This window comes from Orcinus orca, chromosome 2 (assembly GCF_937001465.1).
Source record: "Orcinus orca chromosome 2, mOrcOrc1.1, whole genome shotgun sequence".
Lineage (NCBI taxonomy): Eukaryota > Metazoa > Chordata > Mammalia > Artiodactyla > Delphinidae > Orcinus > Orcinus orca.
The window spans coordinates 62,040,784-62,055,278 of record NC_064560.1 but is presented as its reverse complement, the minus strand read 5'-3'; the positions used below and the strand labels follow the sequence as shown (position 1 = coordinate 62,055,278).

Below are 14,495 nucleotides of genomic sequence, written 5' to 3'. Positions count from 1 at the left end.
CTGTACAGTATGTCTATCATAGTGGGTCCATAAAAGTGAAAAACTGGAAATATCCCACAAGTCCAGCAATTTGTTTAAACAGGTAAGATAAATGCATACCATGGAATAATATTATTTGTTAGGAATGATAATATGGATGTTTACAAACAGGGAAAGCTATTTGTGACATATTACGGGGTAAAAGTGGTTGCCATTCAGTAGGAATAGCGTTACGTCGTTTTTGTAAATTTTGTTAATATATTTACATGTATAGTCATTCATTTAACAATATTCACTTTGCATAGTTTTATTACTATGTGCATTTTACATGTAGATATGTGGATATAAAACGTCCAAGGACACACACAAAAATATAATGTCTCTACTGGAGTTCTCTTTCAGTTTTGCTTAGCTGGTTATCAAATTCTCTCACAATGAACTTGTGTCATAAAGAAATAATAGAAGCGTAAAAGGTTTACAGCGCAGGAACTGGAACCCTGGTGTCTGTCTGGACCCAGGGGGCATTTTGTTGGTGCCAAGTTCATCTGCAGGTTGCTTGGAGAATGAGGAACCCAAGCAAAGGACTAAGAGGTTTTGAGAGATTTAATTCAGGCTCTGGAAGAGTCAAAAGTCTCTTTCTCCCCCTCTCTCCTCCCCAGTGTGAACTTCTGTGTCTACTTCTCTCCACTGAGCAAACACAGCCAGGCGCCTGCTCCAAGGGGCCCTCCAGGATTTTACGAGGCTGACTCTCTTCTGGTTCCTATTTGCTCTTCAGGCAAGCTACACCTCCACTGATCAGGCCAGGCCTTGGTAACCACAGTCCTCACATTCCGGTCCTGTTCCTGAGACGACACACTGGCCGTCTTGGTCAGACGTAGGTATTCCCCAATCCCAGCCACCTGTGGGCACACAGGGTATCCTCTGAAGGAATGCTTCCTCCACAGCCAGCTCATTGCATTTCGGGCATGGTGACTCACTCTAGTTTCAACCCAGAACATAAATCTCATTTCTGGGTTGTAAGGGCACCTCCCTGTCACTCCTTGATCTATAATAACAATGAATAAAAGCTACCATGTATTGGAGCTTATGTGCCAGACACTGAGCTAGGCATGTCTTAAGCCTTTTAAGCCTTGCAGAAACCCTGTGAGTCAAGTGTTATCACCCCATTTCACAGATGAGAAAACTTATATTCAGAGAGGTCAACTGGCCCAGGGATATGCAGCAAATAAGCCTGGGAGCTTAAACATAAGATGCTGTCTCTGCAGCCCACTGGTCTTCTTACCCCTATCTTATAAGGAAGGAAACTATAATCACCCAAGTTCATGAAGTTAGCAAGTGGGAGAGGCTAAAATCTGAAGAGCCCCCTGATATCCGGCCCCCTCCCTTACTTATTGCCTGACACACTCCCCACTCTCCCCTGCCCCGCCTTGTGCCCTGACACCAAAGTGTCCCCACTCCCCCACTGTACTCCCCACTGCAGCAAATACTTGTGGAGGTTCCAAGAAACTGCAAGAATGTGCTCTCTTCCCTTGGGGACTTTGGACAGGCTGTGCCTTCCTATGAGTTTACCTGGCACAGGCCTACGCATCTAGATGTAACCTCCTCCAGGAAAAGCCATCCCTGACCACCCTAGTCCAAGCACCCTTTTTTTAGGTGCTTCCTTGTTTCATCCTTAACATGTAACATGCGGCACTGTGGTTGCCTGTCTTCTTGTTTCTTCCCCTGCCAGTCTGCAAAGCCTAAGTGAGGACCGCGTGTGCCATTGGTTGTTAGGTCCTTAGCACCCAAGCATAGGAGCTGGCAGAGTAGGTACTCGGTAAGCAGTTGTTACGTGAATGCTGGACTGTCAGAGCTGTTTTGCTTTATTTGGAGGGTATACCTTAGGTGCACTAAACAGGATCTAAGATGACAGAAATGTAGCTCCCTGTATATCCCACTAAGAGGGCAAAGTCGGGGGGATGCTCTGGGGTCATCCAGGGCTCAGTGCACTGACATTAAAATCATGGTGTCCTCCTTGCTAAAGCAAGTACCAAGCTACTGTTTTCTCACTCCCAGTCAGAAACAAATCATGTTCTGAGTGACTGGAGTCATTGCTCACAACACCAGGAGCTGGTTTAGAGTGGGGTGAGGGTCAGTGACCTTGGGGATCCAGTTTGTAAAGGCCCAGGCCTGCGGGCTGGGGGGAGGGGTGAAGAGTGGCAGGTCCTGTCCCCGGGAGGCAGCAGTCACTGAGGGGGAGAGACAATGAGGCTCAGCATCTGCTCCTAGCTGGGAGAAGGGACCCTCCAGTGAAAAGCCAGGGAGAGCAGGGAAGTGTGGGAGGAATTGATGAGGAGAAGGGGTGGAGCCAAGGAGACGCAGCCGGGAGGAAGGAAGAGAAGGGGAAGGAAGAGAGGAGGGAGGGGAGAGGATCCAGGCTTTCCTTCCTCTCGATGACCTGGTCCTGAGCTGCAGTCTCCTCTGGCATTGTTTCCTGTGGAAACTCTCAGGGCCCATGAAGACTCACGTTTCTCCCCAGCCCCTGGCAGTAGCCCCAGTCCAAGTGCCGGGCATCCAGCAGGTGCTCAATACTTCCTTGGGCAAAAGAGAAATGTGGCCAACTTTGCTCTGGGAACTTTCCCCCTGTTTTCTCCCCCCATCTCTGGAGAAGCAGAAGGCAGAGCAGGTCTTGGGAACACGCCCAGGCGCCCCATGAATAACTGACCCTTCGGGGAGGCTCTACCGCGTCCTGTCCGAGGGCTCGGAGTGGAGAAGCGGCTGGAGGTTAGATGCCGAGGGTCGGCTCGGAAGCCGGGGAAGGGCAAGGCTGTGCCAAGCCCCGAGGCCCTGTAGGAAGGCGCCAGGGGCTTGACCCCCGCGCTGCCAACGGCCACGCCTCGGCGCCCCCCAGCAGTGCGCCCTGGGCGAAGGCCCGGGCCGTGGGATTGGCGAGCCCACGAGGGGCCGATCCCAGCGGCTCCTTGGAGCCCCTTCCCCACCCGGGCCCTGGCGCTCGCAGTCCGCACCGCTCCCTCGAGTCTGGACGTCCAGGGCTCTGCAAACAGCTGTTTAAAGGCTTCTTACAGTTTAGTGCTCCGCGGGGATGTTTGTTCCACGCCCATCTGCCTACTTTAAAAATACATAAGTGAAGAACACACCCAGCCTTCCACCTCTGCCTGGGGAGGGGCGGGCTCCGCGGCCCTCGCCCGCACTTCGGAAGGAACCCGCGTCCCCCGCCCCCCAGCCCCGCCGACTCTTGTCTCGGGAGGACGCCCCAAGCTTCCCACGGTGGGGGAAGCTCGCCCCCTTTGTGCCGGGCAGGACCGGGCCCCCCATTTCCATGCGAGGTTCTGATGCTCCCCCTCTCTCCCGCTTCAGTTAATCTTTGTTCCCCTTTTCTGCTGAGGAGAAAAAAAGAGAGAGAAAGAAAAGGAGGAAAAAAGGCGTGACTTGATTTTCAAACGAAACTCCCACAGCAAACAAAACCCTTTTAGAGAAATAAGAAAGGAGGAAGAAGGAAGAAAAGAGGGAAGAAAAAAAGAGAGAGAGAGAGAGAAAACCCTCCAGGCTTTCAATTTGAGTGGGAGAGTTGAACCGAAAGAAAGAGAAAGAAAGGAAGAAAAATCCTCTCTGCGGTAGAAAGAGAAAAGAAAACTTGGGCTGACAAGAGGGGGGTGTTGGGGGGTGGAAGGAAGTGAGAAAACAAAAGAGAGATAAAAGGGCTGCTTTTCTGTCTCTCTTCCTCCGCGAGCTGGGTTAGGAGGAGCTGTTTTGCATCCCTTCACGTCAGCCCTGCCTCATTCCCTTCTTCCAGGGAGGGAGAGAGAGCGAGCGAGAGAGAGAGAGAGAGAGGAGAGGGAGAGAGAGGGGGAGAGAGAGGGAGAGAGAGAGAGAGAGAGAGAGAGAGAGAGAGAGAGAGGAGAGAGAGAGAGAGAGAGAGAGAGAGAGAAAGAGAGGAGCCGGAGGGAGGGCGGCAGGAGCAGGCGGCGGGCGCGCGTGGAGGCGGGCGGCGGGCGCGCAGCAGCAGCCCGGGCGGTGGGCAGCCAGGAGCCCCCGGCCCCGGCCCCGGCCCGCCACGGGCCCCAGCGTAGGAGCCGCGCCCGGACCCAGGGTGAGTGTCCCGCGCGGCCCCGGGCCCCCGACCCCGCAGCCCCGGGCGGCGCGCCGGCGGGGGCGCGGGGGGCGCGGGGGTGGGTCACTGCGGCCGCGGCCGACCCGCCCCCCGCCTCGCCCCGGGGACGGCCGCGCGCAGGCCCGCGCCGCAAACATGTCGTCTTTTCCTTTCACTTCCACATTCCCTCATGCCGGAGAGCTGGAGGGAGACATGGAGAGCCGGGGAAAGAGGGAGAGATGGCGTCTGGCGGCGGGGGGGTGGGGTGGGGGTGGGTGGAGGGGGAGGGGGAAGGGAAGGAGGGAGCGAGCGAGCGAAAGAGGGCGAGAGCGAGGAGAGCGCGCGAATGAAAGAGAGAGAAAGGGAGGGGAGAGAGAGAGAGAGAGAGAGAGAGAGAAGCAAAAATGAAAGGAAAGCGCGGCGGCGGCGGCGGGGCGGGAGGCCCGGAGGCGGCGGCGGCGGCTCGCGGGCCCGCACGTGGGTATCCCGGCGCCTAGTACTCTCCCCCCGCCGCCCGCCGGGGACTCAAAGTTTCACCCCCTCGCCGCGCCGCCCCGCCCCGCCGCTGCCCACAAACTTTATTCTCCCGGCGGGTGGGGTTGCTGCGCGTCCCCGCCGTCCGGGGTGGGGGAGGGCTGGGCGCGCCGCCGGGGTGTCGTGGGCGCCCCCGGGGCAGCAGGCCGCCGCACGCCCCGCTCTCCGGGGCGGGGACCTGTTGAAGGCGCTCGCCGGCCGGCTGGGTCTCCACGGCCTGTCCTTAGCCTCCTCAGTCTCAGTTCCCCTTCCTTGTCGCCCACTCTCTCCGTCTCCTCGCGGTCATTTTCCTAATTGGACAGAGCTGTGGGGTGTGATCGCCGGCGTCAGATTAGTGGCCCCGAGGCTGCCAGGTGGGCGCGGGGACTCGGGGACCAACGGGACAGCCCCCGCCAGCGTGCAGAGCCCACAGATCCGGCCCTCGTGCCACCGCCCCCCTAACCGCGGACTTGCTAACTAGTGCGTATCGGTTTTTTTTCCAACTTGCCTTTTAAGATGACTTTTATGGTGGCTGCAACTGCTTCCCTCCAGTCTGAGCAGTAGTTTGGGAAGATTTAAGAGGCCAGGGAGGTGCTTGCGTAGGTTTTAACTAACCCAAAACGATCATTAATGTATCTCTGAGCTCTGCGATGGTTCGGGCAAGGCGTAGCCGCAGCCCGGTGCGTCTTTACAGGGTCACTACGAGGTGCTGGTCCTTCCCGGTCTGAGCGGTCCAGTGAGGGACTGTCCTGGTGGCCCACCCTAGAACAGCGGACCGAGCGCCCTAACTGCTAAGGGCAACCAGAGCGCCTTTATTTCTGTGCAAAATGGAAACTCCCAGCAGGTGTAGACCTGGAGGGGACATAACCAGTTCCGGTGGGCGCCTGGGAAACTCACAAGATTCCCACATAGGTGTGCGGAGAGGGACTTTGAACCTTGGGGGTCACCCAGCCAACTTTGAAGCTGCTCTTTCAGTCCTGCCTTTGTACACGTGTAAGTAAAAACAGTCAAAGTTCATTTCTGCCAAGTAGAGGGCCTGGAGCCTGCATCCCTGTTTTGCCCTCACCAGGGGCCTTCAAAGGACCCGCCAGGCCAGGTGGGGGAGGGGAAATAAACCACCCCTAATTGTCTTTAGACTTTAGAAAATGTATTCTTAGTGTTTGTGATCAAAGCCATGGGCCTGTCTGGTTTTGATTTTTGAGACTTAGTATGGCTGTCCCTTTCTTGTTTGTTTTAAAGCGAATGTTATTTTCTAGAGCTCTCATGGTGGTTTTGTCAGCTGGCCCTCGAACCTCGCGTCGCTCTGTGCCAGGCACCTGCCAGTCTGGGAACAGGACCTCTAATTGGTCACCTGTAGTTCTAGCCGCACTAGTGCTCCACTAACCTGCAGGACCCGGCTTTCTTGCATGAGGGCAGTGGGGGTAGGGCTGCTTTCTTTAGGGTAGGGGGAGTTGGCCATTTGGGTCACATTTTTCTTTCCTCCAGGCTCACCTGGTTGCCTGTATGCCCATGGAGGCAGATGCAGTGAGTTGCAGTGGGAGCAGAGGTTCACTCTTCTTCTCAGAGCGGATTCCCGGGTGAGTCCTTGTCCTGTGGTGTGTGGCCAGCGGGCCATTTGTTCTACACTTGGGTCACTTCCGTTCTAACGAGGCATTTTCTACCAGGGAGACTAATTTTAGGCTCCTGTCTAGAGACAAGGAGATGGACATGGTCTGGAATGGTTTTTTGAGTTGGAGGAAGGGAGACTAATGGGCCCACCGGAGATTTTGCATGCCTTCTGTTTTGGGTTTGCCTTGTGGCCCAGGGATATTTCTATCAGAGTTGTGCTTGGAAAGCTCAGGTTTGAAGTTAGATGGGAGTAAATCAGTAAAGGAGTAGTCGGGTGCATCTCAGGATGCTGTCCACAGGCTCCTCATCGGCTTGCTCACCCCCTGGATCTGAGGGCAGGGGCTCATTTTGTTGAATTAAGGAATCTGTGAATCTGCTGTGTCTCATGTTAATGGTGGTTGATCCCAGCCCTTAGACTGCAAAACTGGAAGAGGACCTTAGAGGTTGTCTGAAGAAAGTGAGGCATGAGAAAAGCTCCATGCCTGAAATCACACAGTAAGCGACAGAGCCAGCACTGAAACCTGGGCTTTCAGAGTCCATTTCCAGTGCTGTTAACACAAGGCTGCTGCCTGTATTCCTGCTGGGGAACCCGAATCAGGCTTCATTCATCTGAAGAATGTGGCTGTGAGAACATGAAAACGTGGGCTTATCCTACCCTCATGAGATAAGTAAATGAAGGACCTTATTTTCTAGTTGTGTTATACATACTGTTCTGGAGGATTTGATGGCTGGTGTGACTACTTGGGGAAACCGGGTGTTTCTGGCTGTTACAATGCGTACTTCTTCAACGTCTACCAGTTTAACGGGGCAGCAGTTTAGTCATCGGGATGTGCCCAAGTCACACTGAGCATTTTTTGATCTGGAATGTTTTCTTCATGCTTTGTACTTGTGTGTGATTTATTTAGGCTTGGTCAGGGAAAAGAATGGGGACGTAAGGAAGGGCCAGAGACCCGAACTGATCTCTATTCGTGGGTTAGATCTCTTACTACTTTCAGTTCATGAGGATAGAGGTCTTTCTTTGTTCATTGCTAAGCCCTTGTGCCTAGAACAGGACCTGGCGCATAGTGGGCCCTCGATAAATACTTGTTGAATAAAGGTACTGGACATGAGGAAAAAGATTTCCCTCCCAGCGGGGACCCACAAATGACACACAGAGGCAGAGACAGGGAGGTGATTGATGGGAGCTGCAGAGTTTTGCAGTGAGTCATTGCTTCGAACAAGCTCCAGACAGGTAAGGCAGGAGAGGCTGGGAAGAGTAAATTTTGAATGAGGTGGAGCCACTGGGTGGAGACTTGTGTGAAACAATAGAGAGATCTTGAATCGGACCGGATATGGGGAGGATAATAATAATCGTAGATCTTGGGCCAGGCTTGTGTAAGTGATTTATGTGTATCATCTCCCTTAGTCCTCACAGGTGCTAGTTACTGCATTGTTATTCCCATCTGGCAGATTCGGAAACTGGAGCACAAAGAAATTAGTTACATACAAGGGCACAGAACTGCTGGTGTCTGAACCCAGGCAGACTGACTTCAAACTTGGCCACCCTAGAATGATGATGAGTTCAGATATCTCTGCCCACTCCAAGGAGCTGGGCATTCAGAGCTTTGGGGTTGCTAGAAAGGATGGCAGCAGAAAAATTGGAAAAGAAATTGGTCTGCAACAGAATGAGGCTGGTCAGGGAGCAGGCCCTCTGCTTCTTTTGCCAAGGCCCTCACAGTGTCTGAGGACTGTAAGGGAATATTTACTGGGGACCTAATTATTCCCCAGGCAGAGTGGCTAGTACCAGATTGGGGCTGTTTTGCACTTGATAAAGACTTTTTTTTTAAATTTATCCCACTATTCAAATTTATTTTTATTTACCACATATATTTGTTCAGTACATCTTTGATAAAGATTTAGGAGACTTTTTGTTTTTTAAAGGTTGCTTTTCAAGTTACATTTTAGTCGGCATGTATTTGAAACTGGTGGGAATTTTAACGGCAGAAGTGTCACCCTTGGCCATGAGGCCTCTAGAAGGTGTTTCCCACCAGTACAAGCCTTCCCTTCCTCCTCCAAGGATGCTGGTCCAGGCTGCTCCAGCCCACAACAGCTGCCCTTTTATCGACAGTCTGCTGGTCCGGTCCTCGTGGAGCTTGCAGTCTCCCTGGGAGACAGACATTAAACTAATAATTAAACAAATGCTCTTTAATTACAGTTGTTATAAATGCTTCAAAGGAAAAAGTACAGAGACCATGGGAGCTGATAATCAGGGAGGATGGGGGAAGGGAGGCTTTCCGGAAGAAAGGTCATTTAAACAGCCACGCAAAGGGTGGGTGAAGAGGCTTTAACCAGGTGGGATAGTCCATTAGCCTTGATGTAAACTCTTGCTACTCTGTATGTGGTCCATGCACCAGCAGCATCAGCATCACCTGAGAGCTTGTTAGAAATGCAAGATCTCGGGCCTACCCCAGACCTGCTGAATCTGCATCTTAACAAGATTCCCGTGCGTGGTAAAGTCTAAGAAATACTGATGGAATCAAAGTACCGAACTGGGAGGTTCACAGCTTTGCTGCGAATGAGTTGGGTGACTCAGGCAAGTCACCCAACTTGGAATGACTTGGAAGAGTAATAACGAGGGAATTAGATCATCCCACAAGTTCCTTCTGGCTTCTTAGATCTTTGGCTTTTGCTGGTGTGTGCTGTCTCCAAGCTTTACTGAGGGAAAGGACCTGGGCTTACACAGCATCCACCTCTACGGCGCCTCCCCCTGGTGGGGGCCAGCATAGCTACTAGTCCATGCTCTGGTCTGACTTCAGTAAGCACTAAAGAGGAGCTCACAGACCTGACCCTTCTGCCACCCCTAGTGCCTTACCCCAAGTACAGAGGCCTTTTGTCATCTCTCTTACTCATTTCTGTGCCATTTGAATATTTACCAGTATGTATTATCTTTATCATCTATATATTTGTAAATGGAGTAAAGAGACTATTAAAAGTGGGTTGATCTCTAGAGGGGTTTTGGTTCTGTCTTCTACAACCATCATCAGAAAGGAGTTTCTGATATTAAATACATATGCTCTATCATGTGTATATTTTGGGAGTACCGAGAGAACTGTTGGAAATGTGAGGATTTTCAGTGCAGTTGGAAGTTGAGAATAAGGGATCACATTGTGGCCCAACTGCCTTCCCTTTCTTCCTTCCCTGCCCCCCAGGGTATAATAAACAGAGAATCAAAATCAGGTAAGAATGATCACTACAGAAAGCAGGAATGTCCACCTTGCAGATTTACATGGGAGACTAGAACTTCTGTGATGACTCTTGGTTATGTGCTGTTTGTCTTCTGGATTGGGAAGGTTGTCGTGCACGGTTTTGGTAAAAAAAAATTGTACAAACTTTAATAGTTGCTTTATGCACCACGCCAGAATGTCCTCACAAGGACCACGCCTGAGCGGGCCTCTCAGTAAGAATTAGGGACCCTTTGGAGGCTGGCGGTGCTGGTTGGTTAACCCCACCCTGTGATGTCCAATCCTGGGGTCCCTAGGCCCACAGTCTCAACCTCCCATCCATTTGCTAGCCACAGAACCACTGTGGACTCGCCATTACCTGGAAGCAGGTCACCTCTGAAATTCTGAATCCTTCCAGGCCCCCCACTGCACAGCCCTACTTGAAGCAACCCCGCCCACCCCTGCCCCAAGCTGGGATACCTCTGCCTGCTCACCTGGGCCTCATGCCCACCATCAACCCTTATTCCCATGTCCTGCCCAGGCTGCCTGCCTACGACTGAGCACTGGACATCCTCCTGTGCCCCAGTTCCCCGCTACAGCTACCGACACACCTGTCTCCCTCTCCTTTGGCCCTGCCTCTCCCCTGCCCCCCTCCCATTTCACTTCTCTTCACCCTGGGACTTCACAAAGAAGAGGCCACAATTTCCATCCCTACTTCCTCTCTCTCCCTCTCCTCTCCAGCTCTGAAGCATCAGGTTCACCCCCACTCCACTCCCAGAGGTTCCCAGCCACCTCCTGATCACATCTGGTAGCCTCTACTTACCTGGCTTCTCTGTAGCTGTACTGTTGTGATACTCTTGCCTGTCGTGGGTTCTGGCTCATCACTCTGGGTCCTGCTCCTGCCTCTCTAATCCTGCTTTTTCTGCCACTCCTTCCTCTCCTGGCTATGCTTTGGTGCCTCAGCCACGGTTCTTTGCTACTTGCTTCCCGTCCATGTCTATGGCTTCACCCTGCAAATGGTTTTTTTTTTTTTTTTCTCTACTCTTTTTTTTCTTTACTGCTTTGGAACTTACATACTCTATTTCTGTCCTTTTGATGCATGCAGACTGCATAAGGTTTAAAGTTAGTTGGTATCCATATCTTTTTTCAAGTAATGCAGTGCAATGAAAGGTTGGTTAACTTTTGATTTTCCACATAGTTACCATTTTGTTTACCCATATTTCTCCCTGCATCTCAGGCTTTCCTTCTGGAATCAGAACATCATGTGGTGGAGGTGTTTTAATCATAAACTTTCAGTTCCTGTTTGGCTAAAATTTTATTTCATATTTATTGTTAAGAGATTGTTTTACTGGGTATAAAACATTAGCTTGACAGTTATTTTGTCTTAGTATTGAAAGATGGTATTCTACTATCTTCCGACTTTCCTTATTGATATTGAGAAGGTAGTAGCCCAGTTATTGATCTTAGGTAATTTCTTCTCTCTGGTTGTTGTTTTGTTGTTGTGGTGGTGGTGGTGGTGGTGTGTGTTCACACACGTGTGCACGTGTGTGTGTGTTTTGCAGTTTAATGCATTTAGGAGTGGATTTTATTTTATTTGTCTAAGGATTCGTTAGACTTCCTGAAACCAAAGATTAGTGACTTTGATCAGTTCTAGAAAATTTTCATGCTTTATCTCTTTGACTTTTATCTCTCTATCATTCTCTCTCTGGTTTCTCCTTGGGAACTCCAATTAGATATATGTTAGATCTTATTCTATCCTTTACATCTCCTTGACATCTTAACTTTTTTTTTTTTAATTTTTATTGGAGTATAGTTGCTTTATAATGTTAGTTTCTGCTGTACAGCAAAGTGAATCAGTTATACATATACATAAATCCACTCTTTTTTAGATTTCCTTCCCATTTAGGTCACCACAGAGCACTGAGTAGAGTCCCCTGTGCTATACAGTAGGTTCTCATTAGTTATCTGTTTTATATATGGTAGTGTATATATGTCAATCCCAATCTCCCAATTCATCCCACACCCCCCTCTCTTAACTTCTTTTTCATTTTCAATCTTTTGGTTTTTTATAGTGTTTTCTGGGTAATTTCTTATTTGTCTTCCAGCTCATTAATTCTCTCTTCACTTATCTCTAATTTTCTCTTCAGCCCTTCCACTGAGATTTTTTTTTTTTTTTTTTTGTAGTACGCGGGCCTCTCACTGTTGTGGCCTCTCCCGTTGCGGAGCACAGGCTCCGGACGCACAGGCTCAGCGGCCATGGCTCACGGGCCAAGCCGCTCCGCGGCATGTGGGATCTTCCCGGACCGGGGCACGAACCCGCGTCCCCTGCATCGGCAGGCAGACTCTCAACCATTGCGCCACCAGGGAAGCCCTTTACCTGGGTTTTTAACTCCTCATTTCCTTAATCATATTAAACACCTTTTTTTTTTTTGTATCCAATAATTCTAGTATCTGAAGTATTTACAGGTGTAGTTCTGTTGTTTGATGATTCTGCTCCCTCTCACTCATGAGGGCTTATTTCTTTTTGTGATTTTCTATTGTGAGCTTATATTTGTTAGAATTCTATCTGTGAGAATTCTTTAATGTATGGGATGAGAGTACATTCTTCCAGGGAGAATATGTGTTGCCTTCTGCCAGACACCTTAAGACCCTACAGATGGGTCATTTATTTATAATTCTTAGCTTGCAGTTTTGAGGACCAGAGCCCAAACCCACTTGGCTGGCTAATGACCACAGATTCTCAGAGGAGCCTTTTCATTTAAAACTCTGCCCAGAGCTAACACTAAGCCAGAGTACTTCCTTCCTGACGATATACCACCAGACCCCCCCACTTTGTCCCATTGTTCCGTTATTGCCAAATGCCTTCTCTCCATATTTGGACAAAGTCCTAGTCATGTCAGGCCCAACTGAAAACTATGCATCTTCTGAGCCTTCTCCATGCCATCCCTTGCAAAATTAACCAGTCCTTCTACATTCGTTGGCCATTTTCACCTTATCTATTAGTCTGTGGATGTGTGTGTTCAGACCCCACACTGGACTCAGAACTTCTGTTTTTTTTTTAGAACTTCTTGAAAGGTCAGAGCTGTGTCATTTATTTCTGGAGCCCCAGTGCCTGTTCACTGTTGGGCAGAGTAGTTGCTTAATAGATATCTATTGACTGAGTGGAATTTATGGCAAAATCAATATTTCTGTTCTTCTTGAATAGTAATAAAAAAAATCACAAGCACTAAGCTACCCTGTGATCTTGGACAGGTCCAGTTTACCTCTTTGGATCTGAGTGACCTTAGCTATAAAATGAAGGGACGCTTCTGAGATCTCTACTTGCTCTAAGATACTGAGATTCAACATAATTTGTGTGACTGTCAGTCATGATAACATGGATCAACTCTTGACTCACAAATGGAATGAAGGGATGGGAGGGCCTTGGAGAGAAAGAGCGTGATTCTGAGATAAAGGGGCATGATTTGGAAGAGAAGAAAGAAAAGGGACTCAATGATAAATTAATATGAAAGGTGACATTTTAGAAAGGTGGCATTTTAAAATTTGTGACTTGAGACAACCTGATGGCTGTCTAAAAAAAGAACACTTTATAACAAAATAAATTTCAGATGGATTAAAGATGTTAAATGTAAAAAATGAACTCAGGGAAAATACTTTTTAACTTTGACTTAAAACCCAGAATCCATAGAAGAAAAGATTAATATATCTGACCCTACACAAGTAAAAAATTTCTGTGAGGCAAAATTATTATAAACAGTCAAAAGAGTCTTCCACTTCTCAAAACTGGGGAAACATTTTTGCAACATATATCAGAGATAGGGCTAATTTCCATAATATCTAAAAAGAGAAAATCAACAAGAAAAAGACTATCAACCCAATTTTTAAAATGGGCTAAGAACCAGTCACAGAAAAGGAAATACAAGTGGTTCTTAACCATATAAGGTGTTCAGCCCCACTAGTAATAAGAGAAGTGTTAACTCTGCTATGGAGAAGTGACAGTGGAAATAGATGCTCTTGTAACTGTTGAAAGAGTGTAAGTTGGTACAACCTGTATAAAGAGGGTTTTGACAATATTTATTTATTTAATAAATTTATTTATTTTATTTATTTTTGACTTCATTGGGTCTTTGCTGCTGTACACGGGCTTTCTCTAGTTGCGGTGAGCGGGGGGCTACTCTTCGTTGTGGTGTGCGGGCCTCTCATTGTGGTGGCTTCTCTTGTTGCGGAGCACGGGCTCTAGGCGTGCAGGCTCCATAGTTGTGGCTCACGGGCTCTAGAGCGCAGGCTCAGTAGTTGTGGCGTACGGGTTTAGTTGCTCAGCAGCATGTGGGATCTTCCCAGACCAGGGCTCAAACCCGTGTCCCCTGCATTGGCAGGCGGATTTTTAACCACTGTGCCACCAGGGAAGCCCGACAGTATTTATTAAAAGTGCACAAGCAACTCCACTTCTGGGAATTCCTCTCACAGATATGAGCATACATGTGAAATGATGCATTTTTCAAGATAGTTCATTGCGTCATTGCTTATAAAAGCGAAAAAGGGGTGGGGGGAACAACCTTAATGTCCATCACTAGAGAACTGGTAAATAAATTATCCTATAACCATGCAATGCCACTCTATGCAGCTGTACAGAAGAATGTAAAAGCTCCCTATGTATCGATGTGGTTGCTGAGCTATTTTCTTAAGTAAGAAAGTAAGAGACAGAATGCCTGGCTATGCAGCATTCTGCAAGGATACCTAGGAGACTGGTAATAGTGGTTTCCCACAGCAGATGCTGACTTTTCACTGTGTTCCTTTTTCTACATTTTGAATTTTGTACTTTGTGCATATACTACCTAATTTATTTATTTATTTTTGGCCATACTGCGTGTCTTGCAGGATCTTAGTTCCCTGACCAGCGACAGAACCCGTGCTCCCTGCAGTGGAAGCACGGAGTCCTAATCACCGGACTGCCAGGAAATTCCCTATATTACCTAATTTAAAAAAAATTTTTTTTAAAGGAGGTTAGGGTGGAAAGAAGGGAGGGTGGGAAGGAGGGAGGAAGGGAATAGGGATCACACTTTTGTTCTGCATTTTCATACAGGGTATTTTAGTTACTCCCCTCA

General features: G+C 49.0%; 1 protein-coding gene and 1 long non-coding RNA gene across 7 annotated transcripts in view; one reads left to right on the top strand and one right to left on the bottom strand.

Moving 5' to 3' along the window:
• Window positions 1-260: 260 nt before the first annotated feature.
• LOC117195989 (uncharacterized) lies at window positions 261-3,087 on the bottom strand. 2 transcript variants are annotated; one of them, XR_004475928.2, is made up of 2 exons: window positions 2,684-3,087; window positions 261-2,553 (listed from the first exon to the last, which is right to left on the bottom strand). It is a non-coding gene; the product is annotated as an uncharacterized LOC117195989 (long non-coding RNA). The 2 variants fall into 2 exon arrangements; XR_004475929.2 differs by having other exon boundaries at window positions 261-2,549.
• An 805-nt stretch (window positions 3,088-3,892) lies between these two features.
• Window positions 3,893-14,495, top strand: part of ZNF710 (zinc finger protein 710) — a 63,932-nt gene continuing 53,329 nt past the window's right edge. Inside the window, exons 1-2 of one of the 5 annotated variants that reach the window (XM_049705775.1) lie at window positions 3,893-4,069; window positions 6,068-6,159. In XM_049705775.1, the coding sequence (XP_049561732.1) occupies window positions 6,086-6,159 (74 nt within the window). In that variant the 5' untranslated portion in view covers window positions 3,893-4,069; window positions 6,068-6,085. The other 4 variants (XM_012536209.3, XM_033402855.2, XM_049705776.1 and 1 more) reach the window with 4 other exon arrangements.